This window comes from Malania oleifera, chromosome 9, assembly GCF_029873635.1.
Source record: "Malania oleifera isolate guangnan ecotype guangnan chromosome 9, ASM2987363v1, whole genome shotgun sequence".
In the NCBI taxonomy this organism is placed as follows: domain Eukaryota; kingdom Viridiplantae; phylum Streptophyta; class Magnoliopsida; order Santalales; family Ximeniaceae; genus Malania; species Malania oleifera.
Window position 1 is genome coordinate 74,871,182 of NC_080425.1, and position 26,762 is coordinate 74,897,943.

General features: G+C 35.6%; 1 protein-coding gene across 4 annotated transcripts in view; it reads right to left on the reverse strand.

The window, feature by feature from the left end:
• Nucleotides 1–3,728: 3,728 nt before the first annotated feature.
• Nucleotides 3,729–26,762, reverse strand: part of LOC131164824 (uncharacterized) — a 38,301-nt gene continuing 15,267 nt past the window's right edge. Inside the window, exons 2-5 of one of the 4 annotated variants that reach the window (XM_058122314.1) lie at nucleotides 23,689–23,755; nucleotides 22,593–22,641; nucleotides 5,159–5,203; nucleotides 4,472–4,850 (exon numbers count right to left, since the gene is read on the reverse strand). In XM_058122314.1, coding sequence (XP_057978297.1) covers nucleotides 4,784–4,850; nucleotides 5,159–5,203; nucleotides 22,593–22,641; nucleotides 23,689–23,755 — 228 coding nt within the window. In that variant the 3' untranslated portion in view covers nucleotides 4,472–4,783. Of the gene's footprint in view, nucleotides 4,066–4,471; nucleotides 5,204–22,592; nucleotides 22,642–23,688; nucleotides 23,756–26,762 lie in introns of those variants that run through there. The other 3 variants (XM_058122316.1, XM_058122313.1, XM_058122315.1) reach the window with 3 other exon arrangements.

Sequence of the window (26,762 nt, forward strand, 5' to 3'; positions counted from 1 at the left end):
AAAAAAAAATTAGTTAACACTATCGGTGACGATTGGGGAGATTCGTCAGTTTACCCCAATCTCACTTGAGTTTATTTGCAGTATAAATATATATACCACAAAATAAAGTAATAAAAGTTTATATAACTTTTATTTTTTAAAAGAAAAGTAGAGTTGTAAATTACTTGATATCTCAATATTTAATACAATAATTTTTCGTCACAAATACATACTTATAAATTTAGCTTTTTAGATTAAAATTAAATTTAAAATATTCGAGATATGTTTAAAATCACTCTTTTTATAGCCAAGGCCGTAAAGATAAAATATAAAAGAAATTCTTCAGAAAAGATTAGTCATGGATTTGTGAAAATTTTTTTATTTTTTATTTTCACATTTTCGTATTATGATTAATAATATCTATTTTTAGGTTTTCTACATTTGTGTAGAAAAAAAAAAAAGAACATATTTTCAATATAAAATTTTTCAAAATTTAATTTGTGCTTTTATTTTAAAAAATAAAATAAAAATTTTAAAATAAAAAATATTTCGTTTCCGCAGCCTAAAATTTTGATATTGTTGAACGTGTAACCCACCGCACGAGTACGCGCGTTGGCGTGGAGCGGCTGGAGTTACCGGTCCAAGTTGGTACCGGACGGCGGCTGCCAAGAGACTGTCGCATTCAATGGACGGCTGGGATGGGCCCATTCCCACGTGTATCAGTATTGGCCGTTCATTCTGTCAGCCTCTTCTGCCATTAAATCAAAGCAAATTTGGATTTTAGCTGGCCGTTCTTTCTGTCATCCTCTTACCATGCATATGCAGCATATACTATTTATCCAATCAAATTCTTACACATGAGCCCTTCAGAAAATTATTGCCATCAGAATCCACGTGGCAGTTGTAGGAAGAAGGAGAGATATTTGTGGCTCCCGTAATGGTGACCAGCCCGACAGCCCGTGACTTGAGAAATTATAGGCTACCACATCTCTCTTTCTTTATTAATTTATTAAAATTATATTTTATAGGTAAAACGAAATAGATGAATTATGTGAGATTCCTTTGTAATTATTGTCAAAAATTATGAAAATAAAAATTAAATATGAAATTTAAAAATTAGATAAAAATTTAAAATTAAAAATTAATAAAATTATTTTGTTAATATTGAAATTTTAAAATAAATTAAAATTTTAATTTTAAAAATTTCCATTTTTTATCTTTAAATGAAATAATATTATTAAAATAATAAAAATGCAAAATAATACAAAATAAAAACACTAAAAATTAATATAACTTTCAAATTTTATTTTACAATAATAGTCTTATTGTACATGACAATTGAAAAATAATAAAAATATTTTGTAATTATATATTATTATTTTATTTTTATAAAATTTGTGTATATTTGATTTTAATTATATTTAAATTCATGAGGTCATTTTATTTTAATTATAATTAAAAAGTGTGCACAAAATAAATATTTTAATCCAAAAAAAAAATTATTCATGGATATTAAAATGTTATGACAATAGGTTGTCAAAACTAACTAAAAATCATAAAAGTTGATTTCCAGTTTTTTCACAAATAGTTGAAAATTAATAATAAAAATAGAAGCTAAGCTTAGAAAATCGTGAAATTAAATTTATGATTTATACAATAAAATTATGGGAAAGGATAGTTGAACAAAGATTAAGTCTAAAAACGAAAGTCTTAGAAAATTAATTTGATTTTATACATGACAGATCTACTACAAAAGTTATATATCTTTTTAAGAAGAGTAATGGAAACGTTTCGAAAAAAGAAGATGAACTTGCATATAATTTTAATTGACTTAGAGAAAGTGTATGATAGGGTACCTAATAAAGGTCTATGGTGGGCTTCAGGAAAACATATATATATATATATAGTAAGTATACTGATGTCGTTAAGGATATGTATAATGGAGTAATGACGAGTGTTATGATTACAGGTGTAGGGACAAGAGAATTTTTAATCAAAATAGGTGTACACTAAGAATTTGTTTTAAGTTCTTATCTTTTTTGCTTTAGTGTTGGATGAACTGTGTAAGAGTATCTAAAATGAGGTTCATATGGTATATGTTATTTGGATTTGATATTGTCTGGACTAATAAAACTAGGGACAAAGTAGATTCTAGGTGATAATTATAAAGATAAACTTTAGAATTTAGAGACTTTAGCATAAATTTGGATAAAATGTAAAAAAAAAAAATTATATAAATTTTCTTTCAAATTTATATAAATTTTATTATTATTATTTTGGTGCAATTACCAGTGCTAGATGACTCAAATTGGAGAGAAACTCAGACTGTGATTTCATCATTATTCCTGAGACTTTGAGCATTGTAAGTTAATAAAAAAGAAAAAAGACAACACACACAATCACAATTTTCTTGTTTTTTTAAATCCCCTAAGCACTCTGACCTAGAATTCCATAATTGAGGGCGGTGTTTGGCTCATTCAATTTGTGGCAGAAGTAATCATAACAAATCAAAGAAAAGTTGTCTCTGTATTAATTGAAGCAAGACGAATTAATGACGACCTCATAATTAAAGCTCCTCCACTTCACCTCGCTCATATGTCAAACCTGGGAAAATCTTTTTCATATGAAATCAGCACATCTGAAGTAGAAAATATTTTTTAAAAACAAAATTACCAAAAATTAGTCAATTTTTTTAATTTTTAAATATTTATATAAAGTAGGTGAATAGAAATTTTTTTATTAAAAAAAATGACACCATTTACTGTTAGAAATAATATAGGTTTTTATTTTTTATTTTTCAAATATTATACAAATATGACCTTGCTTTTTAATTTTCTATATTTATATATAAAAGTAAAGGAGAAAACAAGATATGTTATTCGGATCTTAAACTTTTATTTATGAGAATTATATATTAAACTTCTTTCAAATCCAACCCTCAAAATCTATGCTTCCATATACTATTTTATGCAATTTTTTTATAATTATTTTGAAATCTAAAAATATATTTTCACTCATGAAATCAAACAAACTCTTTATTTTCTAATTTTTTAAACACAAATATAAAAAATAAAAAAAAGTTATTCTTATAACTAACAGGCCCAAAGCATTTTTTTTTCAATACACCTATTTATTTTGAAAAAAAAAAAAATTTCAAGTCACTTCAAAATTCAAATAAGTTAAGAAATACATATTAAAGATAAACTATGTATTTACATTTATATTCAAAATGAATTAGGAGATTTGGATGGGTTGATAAAAGGCTAAATTGTTGGGAAAATCTCAAACTCATAACTTAAGACTTGAGAGATGAACTTAGGTGGCCTATAAATAGGATAACCATTAAGGAGTTGATTCAACACTATTTTACCATAATCCATAATGCACTCGATGTCTTCTTCCTCCTCCACCTCTTAGCCTCCTTTTATCTCTATCTTTAATTTCAATTGCAAATGAGCCGAACCACTCATGAGCCAAGCCATTTGATACTCAACTCGATAATGATTCGCTCAAACTCATTTTTAAAGTTAAACCAACCCAATTCGAGTTGAATGATACTCGATTTGCTAGACTCATAAATTAGCTTGTTTAACAGCTTACGAGTCGATCGTTTGTTAACTCATTTACTAGTTCGCTAGTAACTCATTAAAATAAATTTGATAATAGTTTCATTAAATATTTAATTTTAAATTATCTACTTTAAAATATCACCTCAGTTTATTTATAAGTTTGAAATGAAATCGAATCGAATCAAGTTTAAGACTTAAACTCATTCTCGAACCATTTGTTAATACGAAACTATACATGCGTGTAACAAATGAATCGAGCAGAGACATCAAAATTTAAACACAATTTGAGTTCAAGTTCTCCTTCAAATAAATGAGTCAAACTCAAGTCGACAATTATTGTAAAGCCAAAAATAATAATCCAACGGGTGCCGCACAAAGAAACATTAAAGCATAGGATGCGACCAAGGGTTGGTGGTGATCAAGGGGCGCACATGCTTCACAGCCCTCGATGTGGCAGCCTGTGGAGCCCACGACTATTTGAAATGCTTGCAGGTGACAAAGGTAGACCCCACCTCATCTGCTGCCGTCCAGCAAATCAGCCAATCAGATACTGTTATCTTATCAGTAGAAGCCTCTACCAGCTAGCCATCCCTCCCGCTTATTACATCAATTTTAGCTTTAAAAACCTATTCTATCATTTTCATAAATCAAAAATCATACAATTGTATATTTAACTTTTACATTGAAATATAGCATGAATTTCAACCTTAAATTTGAATAAATTTAAATACATTTTATATTACATCTAATCAAATTTGCACTATGTTTTTCTTTATCATCTTTTATTTTTATTTTATTTTTTTGTGATGGTGACAGGAAAAAGAAGATACAAGGAGTCTGATCGTAGTAAAATGTCTCCACCCGGGATATTTCCTGCCAACTGTGATGGATGGATGGATGGATGGTTCACTTGCTAAACGATAAACAAACAAAAAACTGGAAAGATCTTCATAATTTAGTAACTTCCACATCAGATGAAAGTTTCAACATCATAATTCACATTCTTCCTTGTCTCTCTCTCTCTCTCTTCAACACAAGGAAGAAAAAAAAAAGGGCCAACTCCAAGTGGGCAGAGACTATTCTAGCAAGAAGAGGAAAAAAAAAAAAAGCATAATAATAGTAAGGTGTGCTCTGTTTCATACTCTTAACAGTATCAGCCAAGCATGTTCTTTGGTGTTGTAAATGCAGCCAGATAAAACTGCAGGAATCATCTTCACAATTAGCAGAGGTTGGCGTTATGGCAAACGGAGGAGACTATTCACAGCTGAATCCAGCGCATCTACGTTCCTCCTCAACATCTTTCTTGACAAACGTAAGGGAGAACACACAGCAAAGTCCAATTGGTAACAACTGGCGAACACTAATCCAAATGAAATGCATGTTGGTAACCAACCAGACGTTTGATACATAAGAACAGAGTACGACGACATGGTATCAAATTCATCACTCAATTTTGTTATTTTCTCTATACAAATTTTCATCATCATCCATTCCCACCCAATTGCATTTCGCAAACCGAACGTCACCTAAGGTGGGTTTTTTTCTCACAATTAAAAATACATATATACACACAAAAAAGAGGCATTTTAGTGGGAATGTTAAAAGGATACAGCCGAATAGCTAGAGCGTCAATGCCCTTGATTTCCTCATTTAGTCTGCAGAAACAAGTTTCAAAAGAGTAATCTGATGTTTCTTAAAAACAGCACAAAAATAAAATTCAAAATAGAAATGCAAAAGAATAGCATGAAAGCTTGAATTCTTCCTATCAAACAATGATGTGCAAAGCTAACCAAGATTCCCTGCCGCTCTACAGAAAACCACTTCCACAGGAAAGTATGCTAGTGTACCACAAGTTTATCTTCTCTCCAAAAGAATCAGAATCCTCGACTTGTTATGCCCAGAAAAGTGTAATCAAAGGGGTACGGGAATAGACATTCTCATTTGAGTGTACCGGGTAGTACTACAATTTTTGGAATAATATCCCGTTTACCCAAAAGTTTGAAATTTCCAATTAGCATGAGCACCTATGCTGCTTGGGAATAACGGTAAGAATGTAAGGTGAGAGTATCTATTAGATTCCTAGGATACTTCCAGCTCCATGTCAATTGTGGAGGGGATGTGGCTCACAACCTTGAGCAGGCCTATTAGCAAGCAACTTTGCTTAAGAATTCCAGAATACTTGAGAAGCCTCAGTTTCTAGGCTAGTAGGCTTGGCCCAGGGGCATTACAAATGGTATCATAGAGCAATTGAGTGGAGATCTGCTCATTGTTACTCAAGTGGGAGTTGGAGACATGGCGTAGAGGTGTTTTATCTCATTGCGGAGTCGGACAATGAAGCAAAACAGATCTGTTCCCCACTCCGGTGAGACTAGGCATTTGAATTATGAAGTGAGCCTATGATGCAGTGCAATAAGGACATTGCATATTTAACTAGCAGAGATTGTGCTGCCCCAGTTCCAATTTACATCAATTGTGGGGGCAAATATTTGTGTCGCTTATAAGCTTAGTCAAGTTTACTACCGAGTAACTTGAGCATTTTGGATTAGCTAAAACAAGACTAAAAATTCATGTGCTAGTCAATTTGGCCCTAGGCTTTTACACAAACCAGCTCTATCAAAATGAACAAAAGCAATGAAACTCAAACTAGTTACTAGAGCCTAATGCAAACTCTTCCAAATCTGAGATCTAAATCTGCAATCTTTGTCAGATACAACTGAATGCAATGCACTGTTAGGACTGAGGGACTCATCAGTGGGTTTGATGTACATGGGCGAGCACCAACTTGACCCAAAAGCTTAAATCATTACCATGTATATAAGCACCCATCCTCCACTTTATTTTCCAATGTGAGACAAACTCGGAAGTGAAATTATCAACATGCACCCTACAATCTCCTTCATATACAACTTTGGCCACTCTCGCCAAGGAGAAAGTGCAGACTTCATTAGTCCATCCAAGATCACCAAAATAGCATAGCATTACCACTTTGGGTCCTAGGCAACCGACATATGAAGTCCATCAAAGTAGAAAGGGAAAATAACAAACCAGGCAACCGTCAATGTTCAGTTTTCACCGGTTAACACACTGGGAACTAAGCTACAAAATTTCCATCCTCTCCCTTCTTATCATTCCAACAGAAGGTTCTCTTAAAATCCCTCAGAATCTCTCTCTTCAATTCTTCATCGTTAGGCAATCAATACTTGTTATCAAAACTCAAGGTATCACACTAATGAATTTGAAAATCTGAAAGCAAATCAGCATCTATTTCACCTTAATTTTCTGCTTCCGAGGATCATTTTATTTGAGCTGCTTTAATTTTCCCAATCAAAGTGGGTCGAATTCTAATATTTGCAAATTGCACCTTCCCCTTGTAAGGCCTCAAACCTTTTTCACTCTTCTCAAGTACTATAGAATCTCCTTTGCCTTACATCAACTCCTATGCAAAAAAGTATTTGAGGCTTACCTCACATTGTTCCACAAACAAAGAACATCTCCAAATTGTCAAAGCAAAAAATACAGCTGCCAGTTCAAGATCAGGTGTAGGGTAAAAATTCTTCTGATAAGGCTTGAAACCTTCATTTGTTTGCAAGCATAAGCTACCACTGTCAGCATCAAAACAAAGTCTAGGCCCTTCTTGGAAGCATCCTCATTAACAGTAAAACTTCTGCTGCTTGAGGGAACATATATAGAAACTAACACCAACTACTTTAGCTCTGGGATAAACTTTTTTCACTCATCAAACTTCTTAAAACTTGAACTCCTTTCTGAGCTAGGCAAGTTAATACAAGAGAAACAAAGTTATGGTTAGCCCCGGTATCAACCATAGCATGGGTGCTCTTCCCTTTGATCCTTAAGTCAACAAAAATCAACCCTTTTGTTTGTGTAATTTTTGGTTCTTTTGTCCGCCTTTCCAATGCGTTCACTAAGCCGCATTACACCAATCCTCGAGATATCTTCCTCATCCTTATTATCCTCCAGCGCCCTCTCATCGATGGAAGTTTGTAAGGCATTTAAGTGATGACTTGTGAAGGCACTCAACAACTTTGTGAGGACCTCAACATAAGAAGCATGTCATCTTACCCTTACCATTGCGTGTGTTGGGTGATCGAGATGCGGAAGCTTCCTTTGAAGTTAACGCCTAACTGTCTACTTCCCCACTTTTGGATTTGCCCTTCTTGAAGGACTTTCCGCCATTTCCACCCACGCCACTCTTTGGATGAAGCGGAATTCTCTCTAGTAGGGGTGGTCAAGGAAAACCAAAAAACTGAACCGCAGAACCAAACCAAGCTAAACCATAAAATCAGTTAACCATATTTTTGGATTCGAAAATTTGAATTTTTTCGGTTAATGGGTTGGTTTTGGTTTTGGAAATTTCATTAACCACAGTTAACCAAACCGAACTAATAATATACATATATAATATTTAATATATATATATATATATATTTCAATTAAAAAATAAGGTAATGATATACAGCTGTACACCACTCCCGTCTCCCCCTCAAAATTAAAATCTGAATTCCCTTTTTCATAATTTCATCTTCATTCTTTCACTTCCCTCCCAAAACCAAAGAAACCCTTAATCCTAATAGCCTAATCCCCCTCCCCCACATTGTCGTCAGCCCATCACCCACTTCCAGCAGCTGACAGCCATCGTCTCACATCGCCACTGCCCACTAGCCGAGTCGCCGTCGCCGTCGCCACTACCCGCTCACTGTTGTCGACTCATCGCCCACTCACCACCATCGTCATTTGTCACAGATCTCACAAGTCACAAAACACTGCTGTCAGCCCGTCACTCGCTCCCAGCGGCCAGCAGGCAGCAGCCGACTGTCATCATCCCACATTGCCACTGCCCACTCTCTGTCACCGACTCGCCACCCACTCGTCACCATCATCATTCGTCACAGATCTCACGAGTCACAAACTCGATAAGTACGGTGGCACCTCTCTCTCTCTCTCTCTCTCTCTCTCTCTCCTTAGGTGGAATATGAGTCACTAAGTCCACGAATCCAACAATGAGCCAGTGAAAATTTTAATTCACATAAAATCAAAATGGAAGAAAAATATCAATTTATGTGAGTTTAAAATTTTAATTGGATCTAATGGTTCGGTTTGGTTAACCGTTGGATATTGGTATAAAATTCAGAAACCATTTGAAATGATTCGGTTTCAATTCACAGTTTTTAGTGAACAGAAAATTCGGTTCAATTAATGGTTTTGAGGGCACGGTTAACAGAACCATGCCCACCTTTACTCTCCAGTGTAGTTAGTCAAGCATTCTACGACAACTTATACAATAGACAAGTCTAACTTTTTGTCTATGAAGTTTTATCCTTGCCCGTGAAATCAACCCTTCTAGAAAATAGAACAACTTATATTCTTTGCATGTCTCAGATATCCAACATCAAAGCGTAAAATTGTTTCACGTATTCCCTGATTGACCAATTGTGCTTAAGGTCTCTCAACTTTCTCCTGCCATTATACTCAACATTCTCAGGAAATGAGTTCTTTGATCTAGTTTGCCCAACAATCAAAAACACAACGTCCATTCTCAATCTCATTGTACTTCGTACACCACCATAGTTTAAGGTCACCAACCAAGTACATGGTTGCAGTATTCACTTTCACTGAATCCATCCTCATAGCACAAAAGTACTATTCCATATCAAACAAGAAGTTCTCCAACTCCTTGGCATCAAGGGCACCCCCAAACGTTCTAGGTTTTGGTACCTTGGTCATGCTAAACTTCGAAGTGTTAAAGTTTCCCATTACAAAAACCATCGAGTTTACCTCCGCAATAAGATAAACCATCTTAGCCTACAAGGTTTCTACAATATGGTGAAGGTCCTCTGACATTTCCACCAGGGAACTTCGTTGATGTTTTTGTAATCCCTCCAATTCATCAACATGTTCAGCAAGTTGGGTCATCTCTACGACCACATTGTTGGCTATCGCAGTTTGGGCTTCTAGCATCCCAATTCTTTTGACAATGGTCGGCATGACCTCTTTCCTAAGCTTTCGAATCCCACAACAAAAGCAACCGAATTCATGCAACAATTAACAAAGCTCTAATACCAACTATCATGGGTCAAGTATTTCACACCTTTGTGAAGGGTTGTACGGTGCTAGCTAAAGCACTCTTGCCTAACCATCTAGCCAAAAGTTTACCACAATTTACCAACAAAACACATTCATCGTCATTAATGAAATGTAAGCGTAAGTAGTAAGCAATTCATGAATGTAATGGCAAGCAAGTGGTAAACATCGAAGAAACATAATTCATTAAAGCAATACCTCCATTAACCATGTCTGTCCAGCCAAGGAGGCAAGCAGGCTAAACACGTTTACAATGACTAGTGGGTTTCATAGATTGATGATCAATCATCCTCCCCTAAAAAGCTTTATATGCAAATCTAGCTTTGCCACTAGGATATATCAAAATGTCTGAGCAGTCATACTCCAATATTTTTTCTAAGAAAAAAATATCCTTCAAAAATAAAACTACACTAGTATATATATGATAGGTAACCCATCCCATGCACACAAAACGAGCGGTCACAAGCAAGGATAAAGCCTAGCTCGTAATGATCTAAGCATTGTTTTATGAATATCTTCCCACTTTAATTTGTAGTTTATGGTAATGACACTGATGGTCAATTTTTTAAATTACACTTGCAGCTGGCAACTGGTCAAAAAAATCATCAATTCTAGGCTAACAATAATTTTGCACCACCACCTTGTTTAACTAACGGTAGTCAATGCAAGGGTGCATACTCCATCCATCACAAACCAAACTGGAGTAGCCTATGGTAAAACACTAAGTTCCTTTACCCAACAATTCTAGAAAATGCTCCTTTAAGTCCTTCAACTCCATTTACATTTATATGGTACCTTACAGCATGAGTGCAACAAAATTAAATGAATTGAAGCAGCAGTGCAAGAACTATTGGAGGAGCTTTAGGAATAGGACAAGCACTTGGCACTAAATAAATGGAGAACTCAATGTCTATGTCAGGCATAGTTGCCACATTGAGATTCGAATAGTGAATCGAAACTCCAATTTTGGGAATCAAGAATCAAATCGAATAGTAAGATTCAGAATAAATTTCCAAAATCAATTCTAAATGACATGCATATATTGATATACAAACAACAAGTAAAATAGTAAAATACATTTAAATTTTAACAACAAAAAAATTCATATTTCATTTGAATGCTTTCCCTAAACAAATGAAAAGTAAGAGAATGAGTCACAAAATATTAATAAAAAAAAAATGAACTTTGTGTTCTTTAAGGAAAGGAATCAAGAAAAATAATAATAAAAATTTGAATTTTTGGTATCTATCAACAATTAAAAAATAATAATATTGCATGCATATTCTTTCTCGGCTTAAAAGAAGAAAAAAGAAACAATTAGCCAAAAATGATAATAATTGAACAAACTACTGAAAAAACCAACTAAATCTTAACAACACAATGAAACAAGAGTACCACCATAGTCAGTGAGTGTTCTGCCATTTCTTCCCAATGATAGAACACAATACTCCTCCTAGAGTGAAGGATGATTTTGTGAAGACAACATGAGACGTAAAATTCTATTTTCTCCTCTTCTTTAGTACAAAACTGACATAGACAAGGAATGGTGAAGGTAATTGTGTAAAAATAAAAGCAATAAAAAAAAATTGTTTTGGCGGTTTCAAACTAGTTGGGCTTATTTAAATAACTGCTGTATGAACGCTTAGTAAACGTAATCTTAATTGACAATTTACTGTGTTGTATTAGCTAACTCTTTCTTTAACATTTCTGCAGATACTACAGATGTGTGTGGTAGAGTCTGGCAATTTGGGTTATGTGGTGAGAGAGTGATTCTTCTTATGATTTTTGGTTATTAAGGAGTTATAATTCTTTGATTTGTTATCTGGTTTAGACATTAATTGTTGTGTTTAATTCTCTCAATTTGGCATTAGAAATGTTGTTATGGATATTGCAGTGGATATTCTTGGTGTTAACTTTGCTCACAAAGGAATAAAGGTTTCAGGTACTATGGAAGACAAGACTCTTGAAACAGTCAAGAGAGATTAGTCCTCGCAGTTATTCGTGCAATTTTTGAAATATTTATCAGCATGTTAGCCTTGCATGCACATGAGGGTAGGCCCTATGCGCAGAGCATCATTGTGACAATTCAAGCCTCTCTTCAGATGTAGGCACTACAGTATTTGTTTTGAATCTTGCTTATGCTACAGAGTTTGTGGCAATAGCTGTTGCGAGTAAATAAGCAAAATATCTTAGAAATTTGTCACCAGAAATTTCTAGATGATCTAAGCCTATGCAACCAATTTCTTCTTATTGTCATACTTAAGTGATTTCGGCAAAAGCATAGAGATAGAGACATGTTTGCAATGGTAAATCTAGACATGTTGCTTTTAGACACAATAGCGTAAGCTAATCAAAACAGGATGGTATTATTATAGTTGATTCTGTTACTGAGGCAAAAGGTTGGAAATTTCGCAAACAAAAAGACTAGCAAGGAAAATGGTTCCCATGACCACTACAGCACTATGGGATAGGATTAAAACCATATCTATTATCCAACTATTATGACAACTTCATACCCAAGTTCAACTAGTCAACAACAACAACAACAAAACCAAGCCTTAGTCCCACTAGGAGGGGTCGGCTATATGAATCCTCTTCCGCCAATTTATGCGATCATGGACCATTTCTTTTGATAGATAAAAATACCATAATAGATGCCTTCCTAGTGTAAGATGTTTGGTTCCTGTAATGAAAAAAAGGTTGAATTATATTATCTTTACAGGCCCATGACTTATTTTATGTCAAGTATGTTAATTATGGAAATACCTTAATAGGTTAAACATATGTGAGTGTGAAAGTGGGCCAATTCCAAGAGTTTAAAAGGCTTTAACTATATTTCATGTGGATTGTGACTCTCAATAGGATCAATGCATATGATTTGTTACAAATTAGAAGATCCTATCAGACTTTCAGTCATGATATGTCCATAGTGTGTTGTGAATCTAATGAAGTGCACACCTTTTTCTTCATTGTTGAGCGGCGAACCATCTATGGAGTGCACTTTTTTGTCTTTTTCTAGACCTGCTTGTTTGGGTTTCCCTTTTTTTTTTTTGTGCCCCGGTTGGTGGGGGGTTTCAAACTTCAAATGAATTGGAGGGCAGCTTTATTGTAATTTCTTTCATTTTTTCAAAGACATCGTCTTCTCTTATTGCATGTTTGTTTGTTTTCTTTCTTTAACTCCAAACATACACAAATATATGGTCCAAATTTTCAAAATTAATATATTTTTATTTATTTTGAAAATGGTGAGAGATTTTTGAGGTTTTTTCAACAACAAAAAAAAAAGGAATTTAAGTAACAAAATTAATGAAATAAAAAGAAGGTTGGGAAAGGAAGGAAACTTTGGTTTGTCTTATATGCATTCTCCATGCATTTTTCTTTAGATAAATTGTGGATCCCACATGGTGCAATCCAAGAGAAAGGTACACCTGTGTACACGCATGATGCTTTGATGGCACACCTTTACTTTGCACACAAGTGTCAATGCAATTAAACTACTTGGATTTATGCAAACTGGTCAACTCACATCCCAATAGCAATTTCATTCTAGATAGCAGTGCACCAAACAACCCCGCCTGTGATGCACTTAATGTATTAATCTTTTCACATACAGCTGGTCCCAAGCCCGGGTAAAAGAGGAGGCCTGCGTTAAGTAGCTGATAGTTAGTGTAAAAACTTGTTAGATTACTATGATATAAATCTTTATCAATTATTTGTTGGGGCGTCCCCTACGAGCAACCCGTTGCACTTATACCACCCGGGTGTAGCGAAAAGTGGGTGAGAGTAGGCAAGGTCATCACCCCGAAGCGACACCCCATGTCAGTGCCCGGGTATGATGTCAAATATGTAAGGGTTCCTACATCATTTTGGACATGAACGGGTAAAAAGTTAGTTCAAGAGACTAGAATTAGATTAGCAACTTGGAATATAGGGACATTTGCGGGTAAAAGCATAGAAATTGTGGAGACAATGATTAGAAGAAAAATTAATCTGATCTGCCTTCAAGAAACTAAGTGGGTGGAGAAGAAAGCTAGAGAAATTGAAGGATCAGGATTTAAAATTCGGTTCACTCGAAAAGAAAAACATAAGAATCAGTAGGAATTATTGTAGACAAAAACTTAAAAGATAACATTGTAGATGTCAAAAGAGTAGGGGATAGAATTATAAAAATCAAGATGGTCCAAGGCCAAGAGATAATGAATATCATTAGTGCTTATGCACCTCAAGTAGGCTTAGCAGAAAACCTTCAGAGACAATTTTGGGAAGATATTATACAAGGCATATTAGAGCATATCTCATGGACACGTTGGAAGAGATAATAAAGGTTATGAGAGGATATAAGGAGGATATGGATTTGGAGGCAAAAATGAGTCTAGGAAGATGATCTTTAGACTTCACCATGTCATATGATTTTATTACAACGAATACTTACTTTAAGAATAGAGAAGAACACTTAATAATCTTCAAAAATGGACAAAATAGAAGTCAAATATATTTTTTCTTAACTAAGAGGGCAGATCGTTTATCATGTAAGAAATTGTAAAGTTATCCCAACTGAAAGTTTAACCACACAACAAAGAGTTTTAGTGTTAGATATATGCATTAAAAAATGGAAGAGAAAGGATAAAATAAAACAGTGTAAGAGAACTAGGCGATGGAACCTAAAGAGAGAAAATATAATAAAATTTAAAGAAAAAATTATCAAAGATGACAATTGGACTATAGAGGATGGTGTAGACACAAACATTCTTTGGAGTAGGATAGCTAGCTCTATTAAAAAGATAGCAAAAGAGATTTTACGTGAATCAAAAGGAAGATTCTTCAATAGCAAAGAAAGGTGGTGGGATCAAGATGTCCAAAAAATTATAAAGACAAAAAAAATTTGGTATAAAATATGGCAACGAAGTATAAAGTCTGAAGAGGCGAGAAAAGATGCAAAAAAAGGCTATTAGTGAAGCTAAAAATAGATTGTTTAATAATTTGTATGCTAGATTATATACAAAAGAAGAGGAAAGAAACTTGTTAAAGTTAGAGAAAGAAAGAGTAAAGACTTGGGTAATGTAAAATGTATAAAAAGTGATGATGATATTGTCTTGGTTAAGGAAGAAGGCATAAAATAAAGATGACGAAATAACTTTGGTAAGCTATTTAATAAAACCAAGTAAAGAGCTTAAACTTTGAATTGACAAATGAGGAAAAAACAAAAAATATGAGATTCATTCGCATGATTAAAGTTGAGGAAGTTAAGTTTGCACTCATAAGGATGAAAAATAAAAAAGCTATAGGACCGGATAAGATCCAATCGAAGTTTGGAAATGCTTAGTTGATAACAGAATCATATAGTTAACTAATTTATTTAACACAATTCTAAAAACTAAGAAAATTTCAAACGAATAGAGGAAAAGCACTTTAATACCTATATACAAAAATAATGGAGATATTCAAAATTGTAATAAATATCGTGGAATTAAACTTATGAGTCATACAATGAAACTATGGGAAAAGGTAGTTAAACAAAGATTAAGGCTAAAAACAAAGGTTTCAAAAAATCAATTTGGTTTTATGCCTAAGAAATCTACTACAAAAGCTATATATCTTTTAAGAAGATTAATGGAAACGTTTGGGAAAAGAACAGGGACTTGCAATATGGTATTTATTGACTTAGAGAAAGCGTACGATAAGGAATCTAGGGTGGCGGGTGGGGGTTTTCAGAAAAAAAGAGTGTATGTAGTAGGTATAATGATGTTATTAAGGATATGTATGATGGAGAAATGACTAGTCTTAAGACTATAGGTGGAGAGAGTAGAGAATTTCCAATCACAATAGGAGTACATCAAGGATTTGTTTCGAGCCCTTATCTTTTTGTTTTAGTGATGGACAAATTGGCTAGGAGTATCCAAAATGAGGTTCCATGATGTATGTTATATTGTCTTGATTAATGAAATAAGGGTCGAGTAGAATTTAAGCTAGATTTGTAGAGAGAAGCTTTAGACTCTAGAGGCTTTAGTATAAGTAGAAATAAGAAATTTCAGTAATAGTAAGAGGAATATTGGAGACAGTTTAAAAAAAAAAAAAAAATCAATAGGACTAATAGATTTCGATACTTTGGATCTATTATGCAAGCTAAAAAAAGAAATTGAAGAAGATGTAAAACATAGAATTAAATCAGGTTGAGTAAAATGGAGAAGTGCTTTGAGTGTACTATGTGATCATAAAACACCCTTAAAATTAAAAGGGGTGTTTTATAGAGCGGTTGTAAGACCAACTAAACAATATGGATCAGAATGTTGGGTGACTAAGAAACAACATATCCAAAAGTAAAAGTTTTCGAGAAAAGAACGCTTAGATGGATGAGTGGTATAACGCTAAAAGATAAATTAAGAAATGAACATATTCACGGTAAGTTGGGTGTAACTCCTGTAAAAGATAAGATAAGGGACGGACGACTTAGATGGTTTGGGCACTTGCAACATATGTCACATAGTGCACCAGTGAGGAAGAGTGATTTAATTACTGTGAGGGACAATAAAAGGGGAAAATAACTTGGAATGAGATAGTGAGAAGAATTTAATAGTCCAGTATTTGTCAAAGGAAATTGTCCATGATCGAAAAATTGGAAAAAAGAGATTCATGTAGTCGACCCCACCTATTGGGACTTAAGGCTTGGTTTGTTCTTGTATAGTAGTGTGCCTAACACTCCATAAGACTTGTGGTTCAGCAAGTACAATTAAATGCCTTAAAGTTAGGGCATTGACAGGTAACTGCTAGATTGAAGGTGCAAAATCTACCTAATGGATAACATCGAGCATTTCAAATTATAGAAAGATTCTTGCAACCAGAGAGCTAATATTGCAACTGAATATCTTTCTTCTATAGTAAATCCCCTTATTTTTTTTCCAGACAACCAAAATTTTGTCCATCATAGAAACAACACTTTTGAATTGTTCATCTTCATTTGTGCAAAGTCCTCGTTGTATCCTTAGGATATTCACTCGAGCCCATTGAACACCATTTGTAATTGGAGAGGACAAATCATTGCAGAAAACAAGTCATGTAACATGCCTTGACACTACTTTCCACTATTCTATTTCATCTTTTTCACACCATTGTTCCAACGATAATTACTACATCCGACTGTTTAAACGTCCATGCCAATGCTATTAGGATTAGTAAAACATAATTTTGCCAAAAGCTTAGTCAAATGGTGAGAATAGCAAGAAAGACATATTAAAACCTATTAAGTCATCACTCAAACAAAAAGCATAATGACACAGCAGTAGCACTGAGGTTGTGCCATGAGAGAGATTAGAAATAGAAGGGGGAAAGGGAGGAGAGAGGAGATGCCAAAGGGGAACCCACATTCAATCAAAACTTCAAATTCATCAACAACTAACGCACTATTTATAAGAAAGCCTAAACACATAAAACTACACACATACTCTTAAAACTACATGAATTACAAACAAAAACATACTTTACATAAATAACACAAACAACCCCCAAATACACATAATCCTATACTAATTAATACTAAAAACACATAATAAACTACTAACCTAACCACACAATTCCTTAACACACTCTTCTTAATTATTTTCCAGCAAGGATCTTCCCAATGTCTTACTTCTTGTCCTACATCAACCATCCCACAGCTAGAAAAAATTCGGCCTTGAATTTTGAAATGCTGGAGGATCAAAAAGGCGAAGCAAACTTGGATTCTTTGAAAGCCAGCACTTGAGTGATACAAGAAACCACGATCCTTTGGCAACATCATAGACTTGAATGGAGAGTTGGCATCAATAAGCACATTAGGAATGACAAACTCAACAATTGGAATGTCTAAAGGACTATGGATGTCTTCAAACACAGTAATTTCCTTCCTTGTACTGTCTTCAAGCTGAGTAGTTATGATTGATTCTTTGTCTTAGTTCTTTGGAAGAGCAGACGTCAAAACGATTTTCTTCCCATTCTAATGAAAGACATATGTGTTCTCATGTCCTTGAGCCACACCTAAATCATCCAACCAAGAAGAACCAAGGAGTACATGTCAAATCTTCATAGGTGGGATATCACACCAAACATTAGCCAAATATTCACCCATTTGGATGGGAACTAAACATCGTTCATGAACATGTATAATAGAGTTGTCAACCCAAGATATCACACAAGGCTTTGGGTGAGGTTCTGGATGAAGCTGCATTTGAGTGACTCCGTTTATGGAAACCATATTCATTGGCCATTTTCCATCAATGATGATTTTGCAAACCTTTTCTCCACACTTGAGTAAGGTGTTGAAAAGCTTGAAATTGTGCCCAAAGTTTGGCAAATGACATCCCATAATTTGTCACCATGCTGCTGAATTTATACATATACATGCAGCTACATATCAAAACCCTTTTAACACAATTTCCCACAAGCCTTATTCTCAATTTCTCAAATACTATCTTTAATTCGCCTTGATATTGATTGACCTGCTGAAATGAAACAAATTCACAAAGGAAACTCACAAATTACAGCAACAAAACCTGATTTTTGATGCTGGCAGTTACAATTTCTAGGCTTTCATGCCAAAATTATCATGCTTGCTTCCAATATGTTGTGCCCACAAAAATATATCTCCTTGCAGGTCAAAATACCATGAAGAAAATCCAAAATCTCGTGGCTGAAGCAATTTTTCTCGAGACTGGAAATTGCAGAAAACTGTGGAAGTTTCCCAGTCACAAGTCACCAGCGCGTGGGGCATGTGCGCTGCCGGTGAGGCACCTCCAGCAATGAAACTTTGGTCGAGGGGAGATCAAGTGATGAGGAGCTTAACAGTGGTCACCGTGTATTTGAAAAATCACCAAATGTTGGGGATTCAAGGGGGGCGACGGCTGGAATCCTTTTGGCCAGCGTGAGAGTCTGTTCCAGTGATCGGAAGGCGATAAAATTATAGGGGAAGGGGTGTCAGGGTGTTCTATCTTTGATGGTGTGGGTGGTGTTGCAGGATAATGGCTCGAAAGTGGTATTTGAAGAATGGGGACACAGCTGGAATTTTCTGAGAAGTTCAGAAACAGCAGAACTGCTTTTCAGCATTTTCTTTTTTTTTAACTGATATTCAGAAATGGAAGAGAGAGAGAGAGAGAGAGAGAATTTAAAAAATGAAGGAGAGAAAAGAAGAAGATGGGAGGTTGGAGGAGTTTCTAGACAGAAACTGCCAAGAGACAACCACAGAATTCAGAAATGAGAAAGAGAGTTGAGACAGTCATGGAAGAGAATTAAAAAGAAGAGGAAGAAGAGAAGGAGGGGAGAAACAGAGAAGAAGCAAAGGGCAGAAGGCTGCTGGGCAGCAAAGGATTAGGGACAGAGCAGGAGATTAGAACAGAAAACCAGAGAACAAGAAGAGAAGAAAGAAGAAGTTGCAGCAGAGGGAGATAGAAGTTGCAGCAGAGGGAGATAGAAGTTGCAGAAGAGAGGGGGAAAGGAAGAAGAGAAGAAGAGGGGGAAAGAAGAAGATTGAAAAAAAAGATGGGTGAATTGAAATAGAAGAAAGTGATCGTGTGTGGGCTCTGAGACCAAATGATGCAGGGGCAGCACCAAGGTTCTGCAGCCATGGAGAAATTAGAAGAAAAGGAGGAAGGGGAGGGGAGGAGAGAGGAGATACTAGGGGTGAACTCACATTTACTTCAATTCAAATTCATCATCAACTAACAACATGGCTTTCCCACACTAATAAGAAAGTCTAAAGTCTAAACACATAAAATTACACGCATACTCCTAAAACTACATGAATTACAAACAAAATCATACTTTACATAAATATTACAAGCTGCCCCCAAATACACATAATCCTATCCTATACTAATTAATACAAAAAACAAATAATAAACTACTAACTTAACCCCACAATTCCTTAACCCACTCTTCTTAATTATTTTCCAGTAAGGATCTTCCCAATGTCTTACTTCTTGTCCACATCAGATAAGCTCTCAGATTTTGCGCTAACAATGCACACATCAAGCTTTAACTCCCCCCAACCCACCCCCCCCCCCCCAAAAAAAAAAAAAATTCCCAGCACATGTCAATAAGCAAACAACCACTGAATAACACCGATAACAACGCCCCACTTAGGATATAACCAAACTATAAACATGGGCAATAAAATAGAACCCAAGACCTCTTGACAAACATGCCTCGGAAATCATTTTTAAATATACCACTAACATAAAAGCTTAGGTGATGCAGGGGCAGCATCAAGGTTCTGCAGCCATGGGAGAATATAGAAGAAATAGAAGAGAGGAAGGGAACAGAAGAGATAGGAGATGGGAACTCATGTTCAATTCCAATTCACATTCATCAATAACTAACTTACAACATGACTTTCACACTCTATTTATAAGAAAGACTAAACTCAAAATTACACACAAACCCCAAAAACGACATGAATTATGAACAAGCCCATACTTTACACAAATATTACAAACAACCCCCAAATACACATAATCCTATATTAATTAATACTAAACACATAATAAACTACTAACTAAACCCAACAAGTCCTTAACCCTACTCTTCTTAATTATTCCCCAACAAGTATCTTCCCCGGGTCTTGCTTTCTTGTACTACATCAACTCTCCCCCAATTAGAAAAATTTCAGCCTTGAATTTTAAAATGTTGGAGGATCAAAAGGGAAAAGCAAACTTGGATTCTTCAAAATCCAGCACTTGAATGAGACGAGAAACTAGGTTCCGTTGGCAACACCATAGACTTGACTTGAGAATTAGCATCAATGAACTCATCAAGGATGACAAACTCTACAATAAGAATGTTTGGAAGACTTCGGATGTCCTCAAACACATTCATTGCCTTGCTTGTAGTGTCTTCAAGTTGAGTAACTTTGACATAATCAACAATCTCATATACTTCGTCCTGGTTGGTTGATAGAGCAGGCTTCAAAATGATTTTTTTTCCATTATAGTCAAAGACATACGTGTTCTCATGTCCTTGAGTCACACCCTAATCATCCAACCACAAAGAACCAAGGAAGTACATGGTCAATGTTCATAGGTGTGATATTACACCAAACATTAGCCAAATATTCAACCATTTTGTAGGAACCAAAAATCTCTTGCAAACATGTATAGTAGAGTCATCAACCCAAGATATCACATAAAGCTCTGGGTGAGGTTCCGGATGAAGTTGCATTCAAGTGACTCCATTTATGGAAACCACATTCATTAGACATCTTGCATCAATGATGATTTTGCAAACCTTTTCTCCGCACTTGAAAAAGGCGTTGAAAAGCTTGAAATTGTGCCCAAAGTTTGGCAAATGGCATTCCTTTTTCCTATAATTTGTCACCAAGTTGCTGAATTTATATACATGCTGCAGCTATATATCACAACCCTTTGACCCAATTTCCCAGGGGCCCTTACTCCCTAATTTCTCAAAAACTATCTTTAATTCACTTTGATATTAATTGTCCTGCTAAAATGAAACAAATTCACGAAGAAAACTCACAAATACAGCAACAAAACCTGATTTTTTATGTTCGCAGCAATAATTTCAGGGTTGCAATATGTTTCGTGCGAATTATCACCCTTGCTTGCAATATGTTGTGTCCACAAGAAAAATATCTCCTTGCAGATCAAAATATCGCGGAGAAAATCCAAAATATTGTGTGTCTGGAGCAAATTCTAGCAACACTGGAACCAGGACAAGAATCAGTCAGAGTCCCACTTGCAGGTCGCTAGGGCGTGGGGCGCATAAGCCATCAGCAGCGATTTCCCAGCGATGAGTTTTGGGGCGAAGGGAGATCAAGGGATGGGGAGTATAGTGGTGTTGGAGGTGTGATGAGAAAAGAACAGGGGATTAGGGTTTTCGAAGTGCCAACGGATGGAGGTGTTTTGGCTGGCACATGGGGTGTCCTTTGGTGGTCAGACAACAAAGAAAATTGGAGAAGGGTTTTGGGGGGCAGGGGGGGGGGGGGTGGTGTTGGTGATGTGGATGGTGTTGTAGAGTCTAAGCTGGAAATTAGGGCTTCAAAAAAATGAGACACAACTGGAATTTTCTGAAAAGTTCAGAAACTGCAGAACTGCTTTTCTGTTTTCTTTTTTTCTTTTTTTTTAGCAGAAATTTCAGAACAGAGATGAGGAGATGACAAACTAACAGAAAAAGAGAGTGATTAGTGGAGAGAATGGAAAATAAAAGAACTATGAGAATTTCATAATGCAGTGTCAGAGAAAAGAGAAGAAGAAGAAGAAGAAGAAGAAGAAGAAAGAACAGAGAAAGAGAAGGAATAGAGAAGGCAGAACTGAGATGGGGAAGAAGAAGACTGGAGGAGGAACAAGAAGAAACGAGAAAGAGTGAGGGAAGAATGGGGTACTGAAATGGAAGAATGAGATCGTGATTGGGCTTTGATACCAAGTGATGCAGGGACAGCATCAAGGTTCCGCAGCCATGGGAGAATTTAGAAGAAATAGAAGAGAGGAAGGAAAAGAAACGGAGGAGAGAAAAGATATCAGGGGAGCTCACGTTCAATTCCAATTCAAATTCATCAATAACTAACTTACAACATGGCTTTCACACACTATTTATAAGAAAGCCTAAACACATAAATTACACACATACCCCTAAAACTACATGAATTACAAGCAAACCCATACTTCACACATATATTACAAATAACCCCCAAATATACATAATCCTATACTAATTAATACTGAACACACATAATAAACTACTAACTAACCCAGAAATTCTTTAACCCTACTCTTCTTTATTATTCTCCAGCATTGATCTCCCCAAGGTCTTGCTTCTTGTCCTACATCATTAGGTTATTAGGTTGTGGGCTAACATATATTAAGCTTTAAATCCTATGTCTTGCCATTTTCAAATATATATTTCAGTCATTTCCAATATTTTTAAAAGAACAGAATAGTAAAAGTTGAGCATCAAAATACATACCTAAGACATGAATTTATATACCGGCTTCCCTTCGTCGCCGCATCAAGGGCTACAGAATTAGATAATAAAAGGAGGTTACATTTAGATCAGTGCAGACACTGTACAACTCAAAACAAACAGTTCCCACAATCTTTCAAGTATAGAGGTAAGCAAAAGAAGCATCTACACGGAATCAATGCTTAACCAAACCTTAACCAAACTAAACTTATACACTGAAAAGCGTGATTTTTTCAATCTAGTGAAACATCAAAAATACAAACATGGACAGTGGTAAAATGCATACCGCAAGATGACAGGCTAAAGCATCATGCCAATCACATTTGCATACAAACAAAAAGCAGAGAATAAATATTCTTTTCTTTTTTTGCAGAAAATAACAAGAGCCTCAAATAAGCTTAGATATATAGATCAAGAAATATTGCAAATTTAGCCCCAAAAAATATTAGAAAGAAACCAAAACAGATGCCATTATATGCAATTTCACCAAATCCCTTCTGACCATATTAAGGACAAAAGCGGCCTTAACATGCCTAATCATCCCAAATCTTGCAAAAAGTCTGGAGGCCCTAGACATAAATTTGAACATAAACACATAGGGCAACTTTTAGTAATTCCTTTTTTTTTTTTTTAAGTTCTTGTTTAAAAGCATCACATTTAAAATATTCAGTAGTCAGTCCAGTTCAACAAATTCTATGCCGGAGATTGAAGTATAACAGTACATGAATAAAGGCCTTTTCTTCCTCAAGCTTTCCCATCCTTTCTAGGTTTCAACATGCAACTGAACCAGTGAAGCTGTACACTTCTAATGCTGGTCATATCACCTAATTGCAACCGATTTTCTTCGCATCTATCCTGGACTCTCTTTAGGACAATAACTGCCAATAACCCACTTCAGTTCTCTCAGAGATGAAGTCTGCAATGCATCATATATTTTCTGCCTTAAATTCTGCTCATGTCACCAGGCATAAGTGTCAAATCAACTGGCTTTCAAAATCTCAGGATTCAAAAATTAATGCAAATTCACTTCACCTAGCAATCTGCAATATGTTTAAAAATATTTAGAACATTATATGCCGCACATGCATCTTCAATTTACCAGATTCTTGAAGGCGGCCAGCAGCATCACTAAACAACTGTACATGATCAACCGAACTGCTTGTAACCTACAAGAACAATATTCCATCAGATTCACCACTATTAGGTAAAATAAACAGTTAAAGCTTGACATACATGTCGGCCCACAGCCCAATAGTTTAAGCTTTTAGGTAAAGTCATAATCTAACATGTTATCAGATCTGACTACCAAGAGGTCCTGGGTTCTAGTCTTGTTGTCCGCTGTTAATGGTTATTTAGTCTTTTAGCATTATTATTATTTTGTGTTAGAGCTTTCTTAGTAATAAGTGTGAGTTCGTAACGATGTTATGGTCATTCCTATTGTATTACATACATTATAAATAGAGGGAGAGACCTATCATTGAGTTTAGGTCTTCCATTTTACCCAATTACTCAACATGGTATCAGAGCGTGATCCAAACTAAACCCTACTCTCCTCAGCTGTCGCCGAAAAATACCATTCCCACGGCTGTCCTTCCTAGATTCACCTCCATCCCATATTTTATTTCACAAAACCAACCATACACCCATAAACACTCGCCCCACAAAACCCCATTGCCGGAGGAGCCCCCACGCACCGGCCAAATGCTAGTAGGGCCGACCCCGCACGCCGGTGCACGAGTGAATTTCTAGCCACCTTTTTCTTTTTTTTTTCCCCCTCTGCCATGCTCAGATTCCTTCTCTACCCTTTGCTTGCACAGTCGCAGCTACTCCACTTCAAATCCATTGTTGCCTTAGTCATCCATCCTTGGACAAGTTGAAACAGCTAGTTTCTACATTGAGTTTTGTGTCTAATCTTGAGTGTGAGTCCTGTCAATTGGGCAAGCATCATCGTGTTCCCTTTGCTCCCCGAGTCGACAAACGGGTGGTTAGTCCTTTCATGCTTGTCCATTCTGATATTTGGGGTTCTAGTCATGTGACATCAAAGTTGGGGTTTCGATGCTTTGTTACATTTGTGGATGACTACTCTAGGATGACTTGTTTATATTTAATGAAAGATCGTCCCAAGTTGTTTGATATCTTTCGTGCTCTCTATTCCCAAATAGACTCAATTTGACATGCCAGTCAAGATACTTCGTAGTGATAATGCTAAGGAGTACTTCAGTACCCAATCTAGTACTTAGAAGACCAACTCTAGTATGATCCATTAGTCCTCTTGCACCCACACTCCACAACAAAATGGAATTGCAGAGCGGAAAAAAAAACATATTCTTTAAGTCACTCGTACCCTATTTTGTATCAAATGAATGTCCCCAAAGTCTTTTGGAGTGATGTTGTGCTCACCGCTTGCTCCCTCATCAATAAAATGCCATCCTCTATCCTTGGTGGTAAAATCCCATATTCAGTTATCTTTCCTAAGGCTCCTTTGTTCTCCCTTCCTCCTCATATATTTGGTTGTGTCCTTTGTCCGTCAATTAACTCCAGGAATGGATAAGTTGGATACTCGTGCTATCAAATGTATTTTTCTGGGCTATTCCTATACTCAAAAGGGATATCAATGTTATAGTCCTACTTTACTTTGATTCTTTGCTGATGTCACCTTTTTTGAGTCTACACCATACTACTATGATTCCTTGAGTTCAATGGCCTTGATGAGTCCCTTCCTCTACCTCGCCTTACAGATCCAAACCTAGCATCTGTGCCCAATCCTCCTACATCTTCACTAGTTTGAGTCCTTCTTGTTGCTTAAATCATCCCAATTTGCATGTACACGCACGACAACTCAAGCATGAAGTGCCTCCGCCAGCTTCTATTGTGCCTCTAGTACCCTCGTCAAATGATCAAATTTCTCGCGATGTTGATCCTCCAATAGATGTTCGAAAAGGTAAACGCAGTTGAACCCAACATCTGATCTCTAATTTTGTTTGTTATTGTAGACACCCCAATTTGTCTGGGGCTTATATAACAAAATTTAACAATTTTTTACAGGAAAAATGAAAATACAGGAAAAAATTCTGAATAAAGCAATTTTACATTGAAAAATCAGAAGAAAAAAAAATAATAGCAATACAAAAAAAAAAGGGGAATAAAAAAAAAATCGAATTCTCCAATTCCATGCTGGCACCTGCACACATGCACAAAGGAAACAATTAGGAAAATCAGCAATAAAGATTGACTGGTCTGTCTCTTAATTTGATTGATCTGCAATAAAGATTGATTGATCTGTTTCTTAATTTGATTGATCCGTTTTTAAATTGATTGATCAAATTTAAATGCTTCCGAGACACACATGGAAGGAAATCAGCAATAAAGATCAAGTTTCAATGCTCCCAAGCCTATGATGGAAGTTGTTTTTCAAAAGGAGAGGACACACATGAAAGGATAAACAATTAGGAAATCAGCAATAAAGATTGATAGATCTATTTCTTAATTTGATTGATCCATTTTTTATTTGATTATAATGCTGATCAATGCTCTCGAACCTATAAATAGAGGCTTTTTGAGACACACATTCACAAAGACAAACACAAAATCATAGAGAGAAAAAACATGTGAACCATTGTGAGAATTCTGATTGATTGTGAGAGTTATGATCGTGAATTGGAGGTACTATGAAGGAGTAAAAGGAATTCAAAAAGTTGTTGAAAGAATCCAAGAGAACAGAGGCAATTGCAGAGTTGAAGGAATCGAAGGTTTTAGGAGGAATTCAAGAGATTCAAACAAAAAGCTAGTGGCAGAGATGAATTGAGGGAGGGCAAGAAGATTGAAGGAGTTGACGTCTGAGCTTGGTTTTGCTTTGTTTTCATGTTCTGTTTTGTTTTCATGCTCAATTTTTGCTTTTAAATTATACAAATCTAGCAATTTAAAAATGCAAAAATTTTGTTCTGAAATTGACCCATTGACCCAACCCAGCAGATTGGATCTGACTTGTCAGACTGGGTCCGACTCATTGACCCATAAACCATGACCCATTAATTAGATCCGATCTAAAAGCCCAGAACCCAAGTCCAATTTGGACCTAGGTCCACTACCCAATCTCGTTCAAACCCAAAGCCCAACTAAGGCTTAAGAGAGTTCAGCCCATTAGATTTAAGTCCATAGGCAATTGGACTTCGG